The 18,543-nt window shown below is 41.0% G+C and overlaps 2 protein-coding genes and 1 long non-coding RNA gene across 4 annotated transcripts; 1 reads left to right on the forward strand and 2 right to left on the reverse strand.

Moving 5' to 3' along the window:
• Positions 1–443: 443 nt before the first annotated feature.
• Positions 444–1,102, reverse strand: LOC122031230 (probable pyridoxal 5'-phosphate synthase subunit PDX1.1). The gene is made up of 3 exons (XM_042590370.1): positions 1,096–1,102; positions 871–990; positions 444–817 (listed from the first exon to the last, which is right to left on the reverse strand). The coding sequence occupies exons 1-3, from the start codon at positions 1,100–1,102 to the stop codon at positions 444–446; spliced, it is 501 nt and encodes a 166-aa protein (XP_042446304.1).
• A 2,691-nt stretch (positions 1,103–3,793) lies between these two features.
• Positions 3,794–4,633, reverse strand: LOC122030997. 2 transcript variants are annotated; one of them, XR_006125696.1, is made up of 4 exons: positions 4,421–4,633; positions 4,248–4,351; positions 4,003–4,160; positions 3,794–3,924 (listed from the first exon to the last, which is right to left on the reverse strand). It is a non-coding gene; the product is annotated as an uncharacterized LOC122030997 (long non-coding RNA). The 2 variants fall into 2 exon arrangements; XR_006125695.1 differs by lacking the exon at positions 4,421–4,633 and having other exon boundaries at positions 3,795–3,924; positions 4,248–4,386.
• Positions 4,634–5,906: 1,273 nt separating this feature from the next.
• LOC122031231 (probable pyridoxal 5'-phosphate synthase subunit PDX1) lies at positions 5,907–6,176 on the forward strand. The gene has a single exon (XM_042590372.1). The coding sequence runs from the start codon at positions 5,907–5,909 to the stop codon at positions 6,174–6,176; it is 270 nt and encodes an 89-aa protein (XP_042446306.1).
• Positions 6,177–18,543: the final 12,367 nt, after the last annotated feature.

Genomic DNA, 18,543 nt, shown 5'->3' on the forward strand with positions numbered 1-18,543 from the left:
AAAGTGGCTTAATCCATTGGATCTCAGATGTCGCAGAGGCAATGACGCGATATTCAGTCTCAGTCGAAGAGCACGCAACCGTGCATTGTTTGAAAGATGAATAGGAGTATTTGTAAGAAATAGTCGGCGAGTGATATCGTCACTCGTGCAACCATTGTAGAAGGCAATCGATGGATATTCTTTTAGAGCAAAATCTACTAGTGCGATCAACGAAACGACTATTTGTTGAACTTTGCCTTTGATGAAAGAAGACAACAACTGGAAGGAGACGAGATGTTATTGTTTGAAGATTAGAATCTAACTTATCATCAGAATAAGAGTAACAGAGAGAGAAGGCTACATGTATATGCTATCGAATAAAACTTGAAAAAAAAAATTTACTACTTGACTTATAAGAAAATGACTAAAATAATATTCACGAAGGAAAGACCGTTATAATGCGTTTAAAAACAAAAGAGAGGAAGAAGAGACGGAGAAAGATAAGAGGGGGAGGGGGAGGGGGAGGGGGAGGGGGAGTGCGGGGTGAAGGGATTCATAATGCTCGTTGCTTGGACGACAGGGAGCCTCCCTAGCCGCTTGGTCTGCATAACAAGGTCGTAAGGGGCAGCGATGCGCTTGGCGAAGGCGAACACCTCATCATCGTCCATATTGCTCAGAGCGCGGATGCCGCCGACAACGGAACGAAGGTGGCGGACGGCCTCGATGATGTTACCAGTGCCGACCTCGCCCTTGGTGCGGATCATGGCGGCGCCCTCGCGGATGCGGCGGAGGGCCTCGGGCAGAAGGAAATTGTGCTTGTTGATGTGGTTCTGGTCATCTGCCGGGGTCGAGCCTTCGCTCACGGGCGGTGATCTCCTTGATGAGATCGACCTGGATCGGACATGCGGGCGACGCCGCCCTGGGAGCGGATATCTGCTGGGACGCGCTCCAGCGCCATGACGGCGCAGGCTCCAGCCTCTTCGGCGATACGAGCCTGCTCAGGGGTGACGACTGTGAGCAAATAATCCGGATAAATTCAAATAAGTTGGACATGATAAGTTTTAACGTTTCGTTTAATATTTTTGATAACTTAGCCTTTCCTATTTTATAGCTTACTTGGCATTATTTCTATGGTTTAAGTGATGTAAGATCTTATCACTTGTGGTGTATATATACAACACAAATGTGAATGGAAACAGCAACACAGCAAGATTAATTTTTCCCAAGTTACTACGTTCCTTTTGTTTTGTTTTTTTATCTTCTTTATTGTTTTTGTGTGTATTGTCGGGGTGCTGCTCATAGATTCTGAACCAACAATTGGTATCAGAGCCTTGGTAGTATAAGACACCCAAGAATCTACAATTCCACAAAAATGTCTGGCATCCCACAAGTTGCTGCAAAGGAGAACGGCGGAGTGCCATTTCCCTATCCGATGCTAAGCCCACACAATTACACTGTGTGGGCAATCAAGACAGAGGCGATTCTTGATGCCCAGGGAGTCTGGGAGGCGGTGGAGCCAGCGGAAGGAGCCCAGGTGGATGCAAAGAAGGATAAAAAGGCACGTGCATACATCCTGCAGTGTGTCCCCGAAGACATCCTTCTCCAGATCGCAACAAAGAAGACGGCGAAGGAAGTCTGGGACAGCCTCAAGACGAGGTACCTTGGTAGTGATCGGGTAAAGAAGGCACGTGTACAAACATTGAAGAGTGAGTTTGACGCTCTCCGGATGAAAGAGACCGAAACGATTGATGAGTTTGCTGGCAAACTCAGCGCCCTAAGCAGCAAGTTCTCCACCCTTGGTGCCACGCTTGAAGATTCCTCGTTGGTAAAAAAATTGCTCGATTCTGTCCCTGATAAATTCTTTCCTATTGTTGCTGGTATTGAGCAATTCTACGACCTTGAGTCTATACCATTTGAGGAGGCTATAGGGCGACTAAAGGCGTACGAAGAACGAACGCTACGACTACGCAGCAACACCAACGGCACTGAAGGTGAGCTCCTATTAACTCATGCCGAATGGCAAATGCGACAGAAGGGGAGCAACGTGGACACCTCGTCAGGAGGAAAGGGGCGTGGGTTCAGCAGCCCCAGTCGTGGCAACTGGCGTGGGCGTGGCCGAGGGCGCGGTCGTGGTCGTGGTACACAGCGCCAAGATAGTGCAGGAGGGACTAGCGGCAACAACAGTGGCACTCGTGATAAGAGACACATAAAATGCTTCAATTGTGAGAAAATGGGGCATTATGCGTCTGAATGCTACAGCAAGCGTCGTGGAGATGAGGCTCACCTCACTTGCGCCACCGATGAAGAGCCAGCACTAATGATGACCATGTTCCACGAAGAATCTCAGCGGCAGGATACCATTCTGCTCAGTGAAGAGAGATTGCTACCGGAGGTGTACCGGGGCGTCAAGAAAGGTGAAGACAAAGACGTTTGGTACCTTGACAATGGTGCCAGCAATCACATGACTGGACATCGCGAGAAGTTTCAAGAACTAGATGAAACTATCACCGGGAGGGTGAGGTTTGGCGATGGATCAACTATTGAGATCATGGGCAGGGGGACGACTGTGTTCGAATGCAAGAACGGCGATCAGAAGACCCTCCACGAGGTATACTACATTCCGAAACTTTGTAGTAATATCATAAGCCTTGGTCAGTTGACAGAAGCTGGGAACGAGGTGCACATGGAAGGAGATACCATGAAGGTGATTGATAGGAGCGGGAAGCTCTTGATGCTGGTAAAGCGAACGCAAAATCGCTTGTACAAGATAACCTTGAAGACATTCAAGCAAGTCTGCCTCCAAGCAAGCCTAGAAGACCCCACCTGGTTATGGCATGCAAGGCTCGGACATGTAAACTTTCATGACTTGAAGCTGTTGGGGGAGAAGAAATTGGTGGTTGGTGTGCCACTATTGCCCCAGACGAACAAGCTTTGCGAGGTGTGTGTGATCTCCAAACATGCAAGATCGTCATTCCCGCACCAAGCAAACTTTAGAGCGACGAAGCCGTTGGAACTTCTCCATGCTGATATCTGCGGGCCAATTTCACCAAGTACACTTGCTGGTAACAAGTATTTCTTTTTGATTGTTGATGATTGCACAAGGTGGATGTGGGTATTTGTCTTGACAGCAAAGAAAGATGCATTCCAAGCATTCAAGAAGTTCAAGTCCGTGACGGAGAACACAACTGAGTACAAGATCAAGACACTTCGGACAGACCGTGGCGGTGAGTTTCTATCCACGGAGTTCACTCGATTCTGTGAAAATGAAGGAATTGAGAGGCACCTTTCGGCTCCCTACACACCCCAACAGAATGGCGTTGTGGAGCGTCGTAACCGCACAGTGATGGCTATGGCAAGATCTCTCCTCAAGGGTACACATATGCCGGCAAGGTTCTGGGGAGAGGCGGTTAGGCATGCTGTCTATCTGCTAAACCGTCTCCCAACTAAAGCGCTAGGAGAACGTACTCCATTTGAAGCTTGGATGGGGAGAAAGCCACATCTTGCCCACTTGAAGGTGTTTGGTTGTATTGCCTATGCAAAAAATACAACCCCTCACCTTAAGAAACTTGACGACAGAAGCTCACCTATGGTATACTTAGGAGTCGAAGAAGGCTACAAAGCTCATCGTCTATTTGATCCAAGGCATAACAAGCTACAAGTAAGTAGAGATGTAATATTTCAAGAAAATAGTGAATGGACATGGAACGCAGGTGCTGATAAAGAAGACTTACCTGAGTTTGTGGTGGTGAATGCATTCAACACCGACGAGGTGATTGTTACTGCAGACATTGAGGCAGCGGCGGAAGATGTCACACCATCATCAAGTCTATCTACCCCATCTTCGACAAGAGCATCAAGTCCGTCTACACCATCATCGAGCACCCAAGCAACTACCTCACCCGAGTCTCATGAAGGGCCAGTCCGTTATAGGTCCATTGCCGATATCTATGCCAACACTGAGGAAATAGTTGGTATTGATGAAGAGGAGAATGAGGTAATGCTGATGATGTCAGAAGAGCCGACCTGTTACCAAGAAGCTGCAACCGAGGCTTGCTGGTACGAAGCAATGGAGGAAGAACTGAAGACTATTGAGATGAACAAGACCTGGACCCTAACTGAGCTCCCATTAGGCCACAAACCTATCGGCCTAAAATGGGTGTTCAAACTGAAGAAAGATTCAGCTGGAAAAGTGATCAAGCATAAAGCAAGATTAGTTGCTAAAGGCTATGTGCAAAAACAAGGCATCGACTTTGAAGAAGTATTCGCACCTGTCGCTAGACTTGATACTATTCGAGTCATTCTTGCACTTGCAGCAAATCAAGGCTGGGAGGTACACCATCTAGACGTGAAGTCGGCATTTCTGAACGGAGAGCTGGAAGAAGAAATATATGTCACTCAACCAGAAGGGTTTGAAATACAAAATCAGAAACACAAGGTGTACAGGTTATCCAAGGCCCTCTATGGACTGCGGCAGGCTCCACGAGCTTGGAACATGCGGCTGAACAGGAGTCTGAAAGAGCTCGGCTTCAAAAAATGCAATCAAGAACATGCAGTATATACAAGAGGTAAAAGAGAAGCTAGTATACTTGTTGGAGTGTATGTTGACGATCTCATCGTGACAGGAAGGAGCACAGAAGGAATAAACAAGTTCAAACAACAAATGATGATAGAATTTGAGATGAGTGATTTGGGTCTTCTCTCCTACTACTTAGGAATTGAAGTGGAACAACAGAAGAGCCGAATTTTACTTAGACAATCAGCCTATGCCAAGAAAATTCTATCTCAATTCCAGATGGCAGACTGTAATGCCACAAAGCAGCCGATGGAACCCAAGACACAACTGCATAAAGACCTGGAAGGGACTCCAATTGATGCCACGGAGTACAGGCGCGTCATTGGCTGTCTAAGATATCTGTTACACACACGGCCAGACCTATCATATTCTGTCGGCATGGCGAGCAGATACATGGAAAAGCCTACAAGCATGCATCATAAGGTGGTCAAACAGATCCTCAGGTATTTAAAAGGTACAATCTATTTTGGACTTGCTTACACAAAGGGACCCCAGGAAATTAGTATATTCGGCTACTCGGACAGCGATTTAGCCGGCGATCTCGACGGGAGGAAAAGCACAAGTGGAATGGCTTTCTATTTTAATGAAAGTCTGGTGTCCTGGAACTCACAGAAGCAGAAGACAGTGGCGCTTTCATCTTGTGAGGCAGAATTCATGGCAGCCACAACTGCAGCCTGTCAAGCTTTGTGGTTAAGAAGCCTTGTCAGTGAATTAACCAGTGAAGAGCCAAAACCGGTGACTTTGTTTGTTGACAACAGATCTGCTATAGCTCTCATGAAGAATCCTGTCTTCCATGGTCGAAGCAAGCATATAGATACAAAGTTTCATTTTATCAGAGAATGCATTGAGAAGGGACAGATTGTGGTGGAGTTCGTTAATACCGGAGAACAGCGAGCCGATGCGTTAACTAAAGCATTGCCAGGAGTGAAGTTAGCTGCCATGCGACAACTACTCGGCGTCTGTGATTTACAATCATGTCCGGATTAGGGGGAGTAATGTGAGCAAATAATCCGGATAAATTCAAATAAGTTGGACATGATAAGTTTTAACGTTTCGTTTAATATTTTTGATAACTTAGCCTTTCCTATTTTATAGCTTACATGGCATTATTTCTATGGTTTAAGTGATGTAAGATCTTATCACTTGTGGTGTATATATACAACACAAATGTGAATGGAAACAGCAACACAGCAAGATTAATTTTTCCCAAGTTACTACGTTCCTTTTGTTTTGTTTTTTTATCTTCTTTATTGTTTTTGTGTGTATTGTCGGGGTGCTGCTCATAGATTCTGAACCAACAACGACGTCTTCCGAACGTGGCGGACGGCCTCGATGATGTTACCAGTGCCATGATATGATCCGCACCAAGGGCGAGGTCGGCACTGGTAACATCATCGAGGCCGTCCGCCACGTTCATTCCGTTGTCGGCGGCATCCGCGCTCTGCGCAATATGGACGATGATGAGGTGTTCGCCTTCGCCAAGCGCATCGCCGCCCCTTACGACCTTTTTATGCAGACCAAGCAGCTAGGGAGGCTCCCTGTCGTCCACTTCGCGGCTGATCCCGCGCGAAGGGATAGGGCTATCGTGCAAGCGGTCACTCATTACAGCGACCCAGAGATGTGAGCTGCGGCCTTGGGGAGCCCATGGCGGACATCACCCTTAGCGACCCCAAAGTGGAGAGATTTGTTAATCGGTCGGAGTATATATATAAACATCACAAATGAAAAATAAAAAATACATAGGTTAAGAAAAATAATAAATATTTTCTAATAATAATTATTCTTTAATAATTAGAAAACAAATAATTACTTTTTAATAATAATTATTCTCTAATAATTAAAAAATAAATAACTATTTACTTATAATAATTATTTCCTAATACTACACGTCTTTATTTTTTACTTTATTATTATAAAATCCATTTTGTATGAAAAAATTATACCCTCGTATTGCACAAATAATTTTGAGAAATAATTGTGGTGTGAATATTGATTTCTTGTGTTTGAAATCTAAATTCAATTTAAATGAAAATTAAGTAAAATAATGTGTGAAGATTTTCACATTTAATCTTAAATGTCTATATTTTAATTATATTTCCAAAATATAAGATAATATGAAAATTAGTTCCTTGTGGACATAATTAATTAAAATTTTAAAAATTAATAAACTAGACTAACTTTTGGACTATTTTTATAATAAGATCAATTAAAAATTAAATTTTAAATTAATTTTATACGTAACAAATTGAGTCAATATTATATATGTGTATTAAATATTAAAATAATTACAACACCAAGTTACAATCAATTATATTAATAGTTGTAACGGTATCCAGATCCTTTGGTCCATAATTCCTAGTCTTTTTCTAGTCTGTTTCGTAATTTATATGTCGAATCGTGGTCAGAACCCAGACAAAATTGATTATGATCTCCCTGGATTCACCTTCCCACCTAAATTATAGTTTTGGATCAAGCCAGGTGGCCGAAGACCGCTAGTAGTGGAAGGGTTATCCCTACTTGGCACCCTACAATCCATAGGTCCTACTAGAACTCTCTACAAACTCTCCTAGTTTATCATAATCACCCCCAAGTGGTTACTCCATTAAGAGCAGGACATACTGATAATATCAAAAGGAATAATATTATAGAATATATTCCGAGTCCAATCTCAGAAAGTCTCACCAGCTATAGATAATATGCTCTCTAACTCTGGATCATCAGATAATACAAGTACATCATCATAATCACCATGTCACCCTACTTTTCATCACCATCAACAAGTAATTCAAATAATGATCCTCCTCGTCGTATGCTTCCCTTAAGTGACATATATGCACGATACCTACCAATAACAACTCGACATCCACTTCCACGAGCTCTAGTGATCTTTTGAGAGTCTATTGAGCCAACTTGTTTTATACAAGCAAATAAGGATCCAAATTGACGTAGTGCAATGACTACATAATTTGATGCACTTCTTCGCAATGGAACATGAAACCTAGTTTGGCGCACTTCCTCCATGAATATTGTGGGCTCTAAATGGGTATTCCGTCTTAAGCATTGAGCTGATTGTTCTCTTGAACGGCATAAAGCTCGACTTATAACGAAAGGATTTAGCTAATAATCAGGTATTGACTTTAATGATATTTTCAGTCAATCATCAAAATTTCATCTGTGAGAATATTGTTATCAATAGCTATTAGCTCTAATTGGTCGTACGACAATTAACATTTCAAATGTGTTTTTGTTGAAATTGGTAAGTATTTTGGTAGAGCTCTTGAGGAGAAATAGATAGTTTTTCTTGATTCTTAAACTTTTGATTACAAAGCCTTTATATAGACTTGAAAGAAACTTAGGGGGCAAGTAACCTAGCAACTTAGGGGGCAAGTAACCTTAGAAACTTAGGGGACAAGTAACCTTAGTGATGAGTAAACTTAAGTGATAACACATTAACTTTAACACTCCCCCTTAATGTGTTGTCGGATTCCAAGTTTGGCTCGGAGCTGTTGAAATCTTTCTCTCGGAAGTGCTTTTGTGAAGATGTCAGATAATTGCTCCTCAGATCGACAGAACTCAAGTTGAATTTCTTTATCTTCAATTGCCTGTCGAATGAAATGATGCTTGAGTGCTATATGTCGAGTTCGGTTGTGGTGAACTGGGTTCTTAGCCATAGCGATTGCAGATTTGTTGTCGCAGTGTAGCACGGTTCCTTCAATCTGATGGTGACCGAGATCAGCCAAGATTTTTCGAAGCCAAATTGCTTGTGAAGTGGCTACTGATGCTGAGATGTACTCGGCTTCCGCAGACGATTGTGCAACACTTTGTTGTTTCTTGGATACCCATGAGAATATTGCTGAACCAAAGGAGAAACAGTACCCCGAAGTGCTTTTCATGTCATCTAAGGATCCACCAAAATCACTGTCACAATATCCGACAAGATTAAGTGCGTGATTCTTCTGAAAGCTTAGACCGAGGTCAGTTGTCCCTTGAACATATCGTAAGACCCGCTTTGCTGCACCGAGATGAAAATGGCTCGGACTCTGCATAAATCTTGAAAGTAGACTTGCAGCATACATGAGATCAGGTCTAGTTGCTGTGAGATATAACAAATTACCAATGAGGCTACGGTAATAAGTGACATCCGCTGCTTTTCCTCCATCTTCCTTTTTCAATTTCTCCCCCATAATGAGTGGTGTAGAGACAGGATTGCATCCCAGCATGTTGAATTTCTTCAGAATCTTTTCTGCATATATCTTTTGGCAGATAAAGATTGTCTCTTCTTCTTGGTAGATCTCCATGCCCAAGAAATGTCGAAGTAGACCCATATCGCTCATTTCATACTTTTGAGTCATGTCATCTTTGAACTCTTCGATCATCTTCTCGTTGCTTCCAGTGAAAATTAGGTCATCAACATAAAGAGTGACTATAAGAACATCATTACCTTGCTGCTTGACATACAAAGTTGGTTCACTCTTGCTCTTTTCGAATTTTGTTCGGTTGAAATAGTTGTCGATCTCACTGTACCAAGCGCGAGGAGATTGTTTAAGTCCATATAGCGCTTTCTTAAGTTTGTAGACTTTCTCTTCTTTTCCTTTGAGGATGAAACCCTGAGGTTGATCTACATACACTTCTTCCTTCAATTCACCATTGAGAAATGCTGACTTGACATCAAGCTGATAAAGTTTCCACCCTTTGCTGGCGGCGAATGCAATTATAGCTCGGATTGTGTCTAGCCGAGCTACTGGGGCAAACGTCTCCCCGTAGTCAATTCCAGGCTGTTGAGAATATCCTTTGGCCACAAGTCTTGCTTTGTGTTTTTGAATGGATCCGTCTGGGTTGTGCTTTACTTTGTAGATCCATTTAACACCTATAACTTCTTTGTCTCTTGGTTTATCGACGAGCTGCCATGTCTGATTTTTTTCAATTACACGAACTTCCTCCTCCATCGCTTTTTTCCATGGTTCTTCTTTGATTGCTTCAGCAAAGTTCTCAGGCTCAATTGAGCAATAATTGCATGTAGCATATATATCGCTCAATGATCTGTACCTTTTTGGAGTTGCGCTTGGGGATGAGGAGTTTGATGAAGTTGGATCAGTTGAGCTTTCTTCGTTGGGTTGAGATGAGCTTGAATCTGGTGTGCTTGGCTCAATTTCATCTTCTTTGTCAGTACTGATCAGAATGTCTTTCTTTTCAACTTTGTTTTCTTCCCAATTCCATAAAGCATTTTCATCAACTTGAACATCTCGGCTAATAATAACTTGACCCAGCTGTAGGTTAAATAGTCTATAACCTTTGCTCATGGTGCTGTAGCCGACAAAAATACATCTTTCGCTAGATTCGTCAAGTTTGCTTCATTTCTGTTTTGGAATTTGAGAATAGCAAATGCTTCCGAATACCTTGAGATGGTTCACCGATGGTCTTCTACCACTCCATGCTTCAAACGGAGTCTTGTTTGGTATGGCTGTGGTTGGGCATCGATTAGATAAATAAACGGCTGTGTAGACTGCTTCAGCCCAGAAGATTTTGGGTAAACCTTTCTCGTGCATCATTGATTTTGCCATTTCAACGATTGTCTGGTTTTTCCTCTCGGTAACACCATTTTGTTGAGGGGTGTACCTTACCGTTAGTTGCCTTTCTACTCCTTCATCTTCACAAAAATTGTGAAATTCTTTAGAAGTGTATTCTTTGCCTCTGTCACTTCTTAAGGTTTTGATGAAGCATCCACTCTGTTTTTCGACGAGACTCTTAAACTTCTTGAATATCATGAATACTTCGGACTTCTGCCTCATGAAATAGACCCAAGTCATACGAGTGTGATCGTCGATGAAAAGAATGAAATACCTATTCTGAGCATGAGAAAGGGTGTCCATCGGCCCGCAGACGTCGGTGTGGATAAGTTCCAACTTTTCTTTAGCTCTCCATGATACTCCTTTTGGGAAAGGTAATCGATGTTGCTTTCCAAACGCGCATCCTTCGCATACATGTTGCTTTCCTTCTATGTGAGGAAGTCCTTGCACCATACTCTTGCCAGATAACTCTTTGAGGCTTTGTAAATTGAGATGACCGAGTCGTCGATGCCATAAGGTTGATGTCAGGTAGTCCGAGGTAGAAGCTTGATGAGCTTTTAGGTCGGCATAATTGATGTTGAGAGCGAAGCTTCGATTGACCATTTTGATCTTTGTGAACACCTTTGACTTATCTCTCCTGTCAAATATAACACATTCATTGTTATCGAAGCAGAGCTTGTACCCATTTTCCACCAATTGTCCGAGGCTGAGTAAATTTTGACTCAAGCTCGGCACACACAAGACATTGTTGATGCAACTCGGTCCTTCCTTCGTCTCGATGGCGATTTTCCCAAGTCCTTTTGACTTTGTTTGCTCTCCGTTTCCAAACTGAACAGGAGCATTGATGCTAATGTCGAGTTCAGAGAAAATTTCTGAGATCGGCGTCATATGGTTGCTACATCCGCTGTCCAGCAACCATTTTCCTTGCTCCTTGTTGGTGGCCGTGTGACATACATAGAATGTTCCATGTGTCTCCTCAGCTGTTTGATTTTCTCCAACCTGATTTGCCTGATAAGTGTTCCTATTTCGGCAATCTTTGGCGAGGTGACCAAATCGATTGCATATTTTGCATCTCGATTGACCTTTGAACCAACAGTCCTTCTCGGAGTGATTTGGCTTATTACAATTGCTGCAATTCGATGAGTTGTCTTTTCCTTTTCCTTTTGAGATACGTCCACCTCGTCCTCTTGATTTCCATCCAAATCGTGATTGGCCTTCTCGTTCGTTGTTACCAATTTTGAGCTTTGATTGGAATGCACCCTCTATTGGCTTCTCAGAATGTCTGGACAATCTTTGCTCGAACGATTTTAGGGACGCCATCACTTCTTGAACGGTGAGTGTTGTTAGGTCCTTTGTTTCTTCAATGACGGCAATAATGGGATCATATTTCTCAGGAAGACAGATGAGAATTTTGCGTACCAGCCTTTGATCTGTAATATCTTCACCATGAGATTTCATTATATTGACCAGATCAAAGATTCTGGTTGAGAATTCCATGAGTGTTTCTTTCTCCTGCATCTTGGCATTTTCGAAATCCTTGAGTAGTGATTGGAGCTTAATCGCTCTTACTTTCACATCTCCTTGAAATTCGCTCTGCAAGATCTCCCACGCATCTTTAGCCGTGTTGGCTCGCATGATTCTAGGAAATATAGCCTTAGTGACTGCTCTTTGAAGGATTGAGAGAGCACTTGCGTCGGCTTGTCGAGACTTCTCTAATTTCTTCAGATCGGCCTCATTGAGGGCAGTGGTTTCCTCAGGCTCTTGTACTCCATTCTCCACAATCTCCCATTGGTTAAGAGATCGAAAGATGGTCTTCATCTTCACGTACCAGAAATCATAGTCTTCGCCATTAAACTCTGGAATGAGATGGTTGATGTTTGTTAAACTCGAGCTGGCCATGGATTTGGATTGGTAGAACCTGGACGCTCTGATACCAACTGTTGAAATTGGTAAGTATTTTGGTAGAGCTCTTGAGGAGAAATAGATAGTTTTTCTTGATTCTTAAACTTTTGATTACAAAGCCTTTATATAGACTTGAAAGAAACTTAGGGGGCAAGTAACCTAGCAACTTAGGGGGCAAGTAACCTTAGAAACTTAGGGGGCAAGTAACCTTAATGATGAGTAAACTTAAGTGATAACACATTAACTTTAACAGTTTTGTAGTGTCCAAAATCACTTATTTAATTAAAGAAATATATTGAATTAAATTATAGTTTAATTAGAATCTGAATTTATTTAATTAAGGAAATTTATTGAACTAAATTCTAATTTAATTAGAATTCGAATTTATTTAATTAAGGGATTTATTGGATTAATTATAATTAGATTTTAAATTTATTTAATTAAGGATATTTATTGGGTTAATAATAATTGCTCATTTGATTTAATTAAAATTTTACTTACATAAATATATTTAATTAATTGAGCTAACCCTCAATTATGGAAATTTGATTAATCAGTATACTAAGAAAATAGTAAGACCTAAATATATAAAATTTATAAAGACCTAGTATTTACATAATATATGTGTATAAATTTTTATACAGATTATTCATCTAATTAATATAGAAGTAAAACATTAGTAATATATTATACATAATATAAAAATATATAACTAAACAAAAATAAGAAGAATATAATATATATGCATAGTGTGTATTATGTAGAATATATAGTATATATTATAATTAAAAAGTTGTAATATCGAAATATATAAAATTATATATATTACCATATATATGTGATATATATATGGATATACATAAATATGAAATTAGCATATGAATATAAATATATATACGAAATTAATGCACTTAGTATTGAGAAACTATAACCTGAATTATATGTTACCATGTATAGCTAATATAAACATAGATGTATATAAATATAAAATTAGTATATGAATATAGGCTTCTATTTAGAGTTAGTATTAAGTTTTATAAAAATAATATAAATGATTTAACAATTATAAAACCTATAACTTACGGATTTTTATATATGTGGATATATAGGGAATTTAATTAAAAATAATAATAAGATACTAATATATAAATATTTAGTATTTATATAATTTATGTGTATAAATAATTCTTCTAAATAATATGAAAATGAAATATAAATAACATATTATATATATGTATATATATATATATATATATATATATATATATATATATATTATAGTATAAAAATAAATGTAAGAACATGTAAATAAGAAATATTATGTATAATATAAAATGTATAATGTAAATTATATAATATTTAAAAAAATGTAACAACGTGTAATAAAGAAATATTATGTATAATATAAAGTATATAATGTAAATTAAACAAGTAAGAAATTAAAACATGTGGATAAAACTTAGTAGATGGGAATTAAAGGACTTAGTATTTAGGGATAAAATTTAGTATTTATAAATTTATAAAGATTATTAAAAAATACTCGGCACTTAAACGACATCGCTATATTGGTGTAGCAGAGCCACGTTTCTAAACTTGCGGATGTGGTCTTCAGGATCTTTACTGCCATCGTATTCCCCAATAGTTGGGGGTCTGTACCCTTTTGGCAACTTTTCCTCCAATATTTTGGAGGAGAAGGACACCTTCTCTTCTGGCTCCATCCGACACTCTTCACGGAGGATGGTAGCCTTTCCCCTTTTCGAATCCTTAGGCAGGGAGCTTTCTGCCATAGAAACTTGCGGTTGCTCCTTGTGACTGTAGCATCCCGGCTCTAGCTGATAATAACCTTGGTCGGGCTCCCTGTAAAAGGCCGGGGGAAATTCCATAGGTTGCTTTCTCTTGGAACCCCGATCCGAAGCGTGGGTCGGCTCCTTGGAAACTTCTGGCATCTTTCGCGGTTGGGAGGCGGTAGTTTGTGCTGGGAGATCGATGACCGACTTTAAGGGGGGTTGGATAGCTAGGTCACCCCCCAAATCGATTTCTTCTCTACAAGAGGGTTAGTGCACAGCGGAAATACAAAAACTAAAGCAATTAGAAACAAATAAGAATACAAACGCTAACACGCTCGATGTAACGTGGTTCGGAGATAATGCTCCTACTCCACGATGCGTCCTTGAGGTGGACGAGCCCTTGATCCTTCGGTGGATCAGTCCCCGACAATCTTCGGCTAAAGCTTCTCCTTCTCGGTGGAGCAAGCCTCTCACAAAATGATCTCTTCCTCTTTACAAGATGGAGTTTAGATTGGGAGGAAGAGAATTGAACTTGGAAGCTTTAGGCAAAACTAAGAAGGTTTACAATTAGTACAGTAACCTTCTTCAAGCCCCCAAAGCATCTCTTAAAAAAGAGAAGAGAGTTGATCAACAATCAACTCAAATCCCGACACCAGTCGACTGACAAAATCATCAGTCGACTGACAAAACCATCAGTCGACTGGTGTTACCGTTAGAGGTAGCCAACGACTACTTTTCAGCACTAACGATCATTTACCAGTCGACAGCTAAAACTAGCAGTCAACTGGTAGCTATTTTCTGAGCGAACAGAATGCTTCTGTTCGCTGCCAGTCGACTGCTAAAACATGCAGTTGACTGGTGCAGTTGACTGCTAAAAGTTACAACCGACTGGACTACACCTTGTTACACACTCACACTCATCCTCTCCGGAGTCGCCCTTGAAGTCCTCTTCTTTGGCCTTCGTCCCTCAGATGCACCCGAGCCCGCGGCTCCTCCCCGTGCCATCCTTCACGTTGCCTTGAAGTCCACTTCCCTCGGCTCCACTCCGTTGCTCCTCGTCCGGCGGTCCCTCGGATGCCTTCCACACCATCCTTCACCGACTCAAGGATCCGAGCCCTAGGATGAGCTTCCCAAGCTTAATTGCACCAAGCTCCTTATGTGTGTTTCATCAAGTCCTGCAAGACTCAAACACGTATATCAAACACATATGAAAGCATAACTTAAACTCTTTGACACAACCATCAAAACCATGATCGTACCGATCAAACCTAGGTTGATTGCATCAACAGTTTGCTTCTCGGAGGCCACCCGTTTCTTGGTCTCTTTGAATAGTTCGCATTCTCCCGTTGTCATGGTCACGTTAATTCGACTAGAGTCCTCCATCTTCACATTTCGGAACAGGTGGAGAAGGTTCCCATAGACGGGTCCAAATTTGATCCCGTCCGGAAGCTGAGTTGGGCAGAGGTTGGCTGCGTTGTCGCTGGTGTTGATGGAAAGTCGTTGAGACACCTGGTTGACCTGGTACCTCCTGAAAAGGTTCCCACAGGTGAATGACGGGGGATGATGACGAGAACGACGAAGCGAGGGCTCTGCACACACTCAGACAGGCCGCCCTCACGTTAGAGACCAAGAACCAAAGAAAAAGTCCCCGGGTCAGGCCCTCCGACGCTCAAGTCAGGTACTTTTTCCTCAGAAGCACAGTGAAAGGATGAAAAGTAAAAGACGAGAGTGAAAAGACGAGTGAGCGTACCTGTGTAGAGACAAAACCTTCCTTTTTATATGGCAGTGGGTACTTCTGGAGTCTGACGAGTGTCAGGGAATGTCGGGTGTCAGGATTTGTCTGGCGGTGAATGACACATGGCATCTTCCTATAGGTTTAAGGAGGAATCGGTGGGCAATGAACTCTAGACCATTAGCATATTCCCTGACATGCGGTGATTATTCTCTGACGGGTTGTTATGATTCCCTGGCTTGATTGTCGTATAGTATATGCTCGCCCTGGTCTGTTGACCTCAGACTGGGTCCTCGTACCTGCAAATCTCGACCTGTAGGCACAAACCTGTATTCCCTAGCGCATTTCCTGGCTTGTGTTTGTTGTCCCGTAAATCCAGATCTGTACGTCCATCCCTGTATTTGTCATTCGGTCCATCTCGGTAGATCCAGACCTACTCCTACTGCTCTGCTAATCTAGGCCTTCGCTTGTTGTTCCTCAAGTCTCGTCCCGTATGCATAACCCTGCTCCGTATTTTATCCGGTGTGTCCTGAAGTGTATATCTTGGCCCTCCTTTCCTATTCTGCCTGTCTTGGCCTATAAATCCTGACCTGTATGCCTTAGTCTGCATATCCCGACCTGTACAACCTAGTCCGTATATCCCAACCTATACGTCCTGGTCCGTATATCTCCACCTGTACGTCCTGGTCCGTGTATCCTGTTCCGCAAGTCCGTAAGTCCTGACCTGTAATCCTTAGTTTGCATATCCCGACCTGTACGCTTGGTCCGTGTATCCTGTTCCGCAAGTCCGTAAGTCCTGGCCTGTAATCCTTGGTTTACATATCCCAACCTGTACGCCTTAGTCCGTGTATCCTGTTCTGCAAGTCCGTAAGTCCTGACCTGTAATCCTTGGTTTGCAGATCCCGACCTGTACGCCTTGGTCCGTGAACCCTGTTCCGCAAGTCCTGACCTGTACGTCTTGGCCCGTGTATCCTATTCCACAAGTCCGTAAGTCCCGACCTATAAGCTTTAGTCCGCGTATCCTGACCTGTATGTCCTACCTTCTGAGTTCCTACTCGCCATGTAGGCCTAATCCCGGAATGCCAATTATGCCCGACCGGGGCTATCTTGTAACCTGAACCTTTGACCCACACGTAGGCCAGACTTTTGACCCCCACGTAGGCCGGACTTTTGACCACTACGTAAGCTTGACTTCTGACCTCCACGTGGGCTTGACTTATGACCGCCTCATGAGCTTGACTTCTGACCGCCCCGTGGGCTTGACTTCCGACCAGGTCAGCTATCCGACCCTTCTATCATGCACAGTATCATATATAATATAAAATATATAATTTTTAAAAAATAAGAAAATAAATAAGATTTAATATATTATGTATGTAACGTGTAACATATATAGAAATAAAGTATATATAAAAAAAGAGATAAATAAATTATATGACTTGAAGGATAAAATTTAGACAAAGTCTTAATCTCTATCTCTTTAAAAACCCTACCTCCAAAAGCCTCATCCCCTGGATGTGCCACCGACCCTAAGGAGCTCCTCTCCTTCCCATTATTCTCCACCAGTTCTAGAGCCACAAGGTAAGAAAAGAAGAGGGAGTTGGTAGCCAAAGATTTAAAGGCATGTTCTCAACCATGTTATTGTTGTAATAAACCTCTATAATCTTGTGTAGTTTCGGAAATTTTATAGCTTGCAAGGTTAGCTTATTTTTCTTACTAATGATATCATGTTTCAACCTATATGAATTGTGCATGTTCCCTACCTTGTTAATGTTTTAGTTGACTTCTATAGTTTGTGTATTTCGGGTAGCATGGTTGATGTTATTGTTTGTTGTTTTAACATTCATGAAGTTTCTTCATTTTTTTATGCGTATAATGATCTAAAAAAATTATAGGACTCATGGTTATTGTATGAAGAACATTTATATGAATTAAATCTAAATTTAAAGTCATTTAATTTCTTGTGAAAATGTTAGGTTCCCTCATGCTTCATAAAATCAGAATATTGGTTATTATTTTAACATTCATGAAGTTTCTTCATACTTTTGATGCATGTAATGACCTGGAAAAAATAGAGAACTCATGGTTACTGTATGGAGAATATTTAGGTGAATTAAATCCAATTTAATGTCATGTAATTGTTGGTGAACACGTTAGGTTCCTTCATACTTCATAAAATTGGAACATTGGTTGTTATTTTAACATTTCATATAGTTTCTTCATTCTTTTGATGCATACAATGACCCCTAAAATTATAAAAATTATGGTTACTATATGGATAACATTTATGTGGATTAAATATGAATTTAATGTCATTTAATCACTGCTAAATATGTTAGGATTATTCCCGCTTTATTAAATCGGATCGTTATTTGTAGTTTTAACTTTTTAGGTAGTTTCTTCATTTTATTAATGCATTAAATGACCCTTAAAATTATGGAACTCATAGTTAATATATAGAGAATATTTTAGGATATTTTATCAAAATTTAAGGTCCCTTAAATACTGTAAAAATATGTGGGTATCTTCATATTCCATGTATTAAGGTCATTGAATGATCTTGTTGACATGCTAATTGTTTAATACCATATGTTATAGCTTAAATTTCATGATAAATGTTAGGAAATCAGTAACCTTAACAACTCACCAAAGTGATAATGATAAGGATTTAATAAGGATACCGTGAGGGAAAAGACTCCAGAGGGACCCCGTTTATAGGACAAGGCCCCGGAGGGAGCCCAATACTGGGTAGGTTGACTGTAACAAATTGATAATGATAATGATAATGATAAAGATTGAATAAGGATACCGTGAGGGAAAATACCACAGAGGGACCCCGTTTACGGGACAAGGCCCCAGAGGGAGCCCAATATCGGATAAGTTGATTGTGACGAAACGATTATGATAATAATTTATGGAAATACTGTAAGGGAGAAGGCACCAGAGGGACCCCGTTTACGGGCCAAGGCCCCATAGGGAGCCCAAAACTAGATTTTCGTAGGC

This window comes from Zingiber officinale, chromosome 11A, assembly GCF_018446385.1.
Source record: "Zingiber officinale cultivar Zhangliang chromosome 11A, Zo_v1.1, whole genome shotgun sequence".
Classification (NCBI taxonomy): Eukaryota; Viridiplantae; Streptophyta; class Magnoliopsida; order Zingiberales; family Zingiberaceae; genus Zingiber; species Zingiber officinale.

Excerpts from the sequence above, each read along its gene's own strand:
- LOC122031230 (XM_042590370.1), bottom strand. Across the intron at positions 818-870 it reads CGCCCGCATGTCCGATCCAG|ATGACCAGAACCACATCAAC; the intron begins GTCGATCTCATC and ends CGACCCCGGCAG.
- LOC122031231 (XM_042590372.1), top strand. The coding sequence starts at position 5,907 with ATGATCCGCACCAAGGGCGAGGTCGGCACTGGTAACATCATCGAGGCC.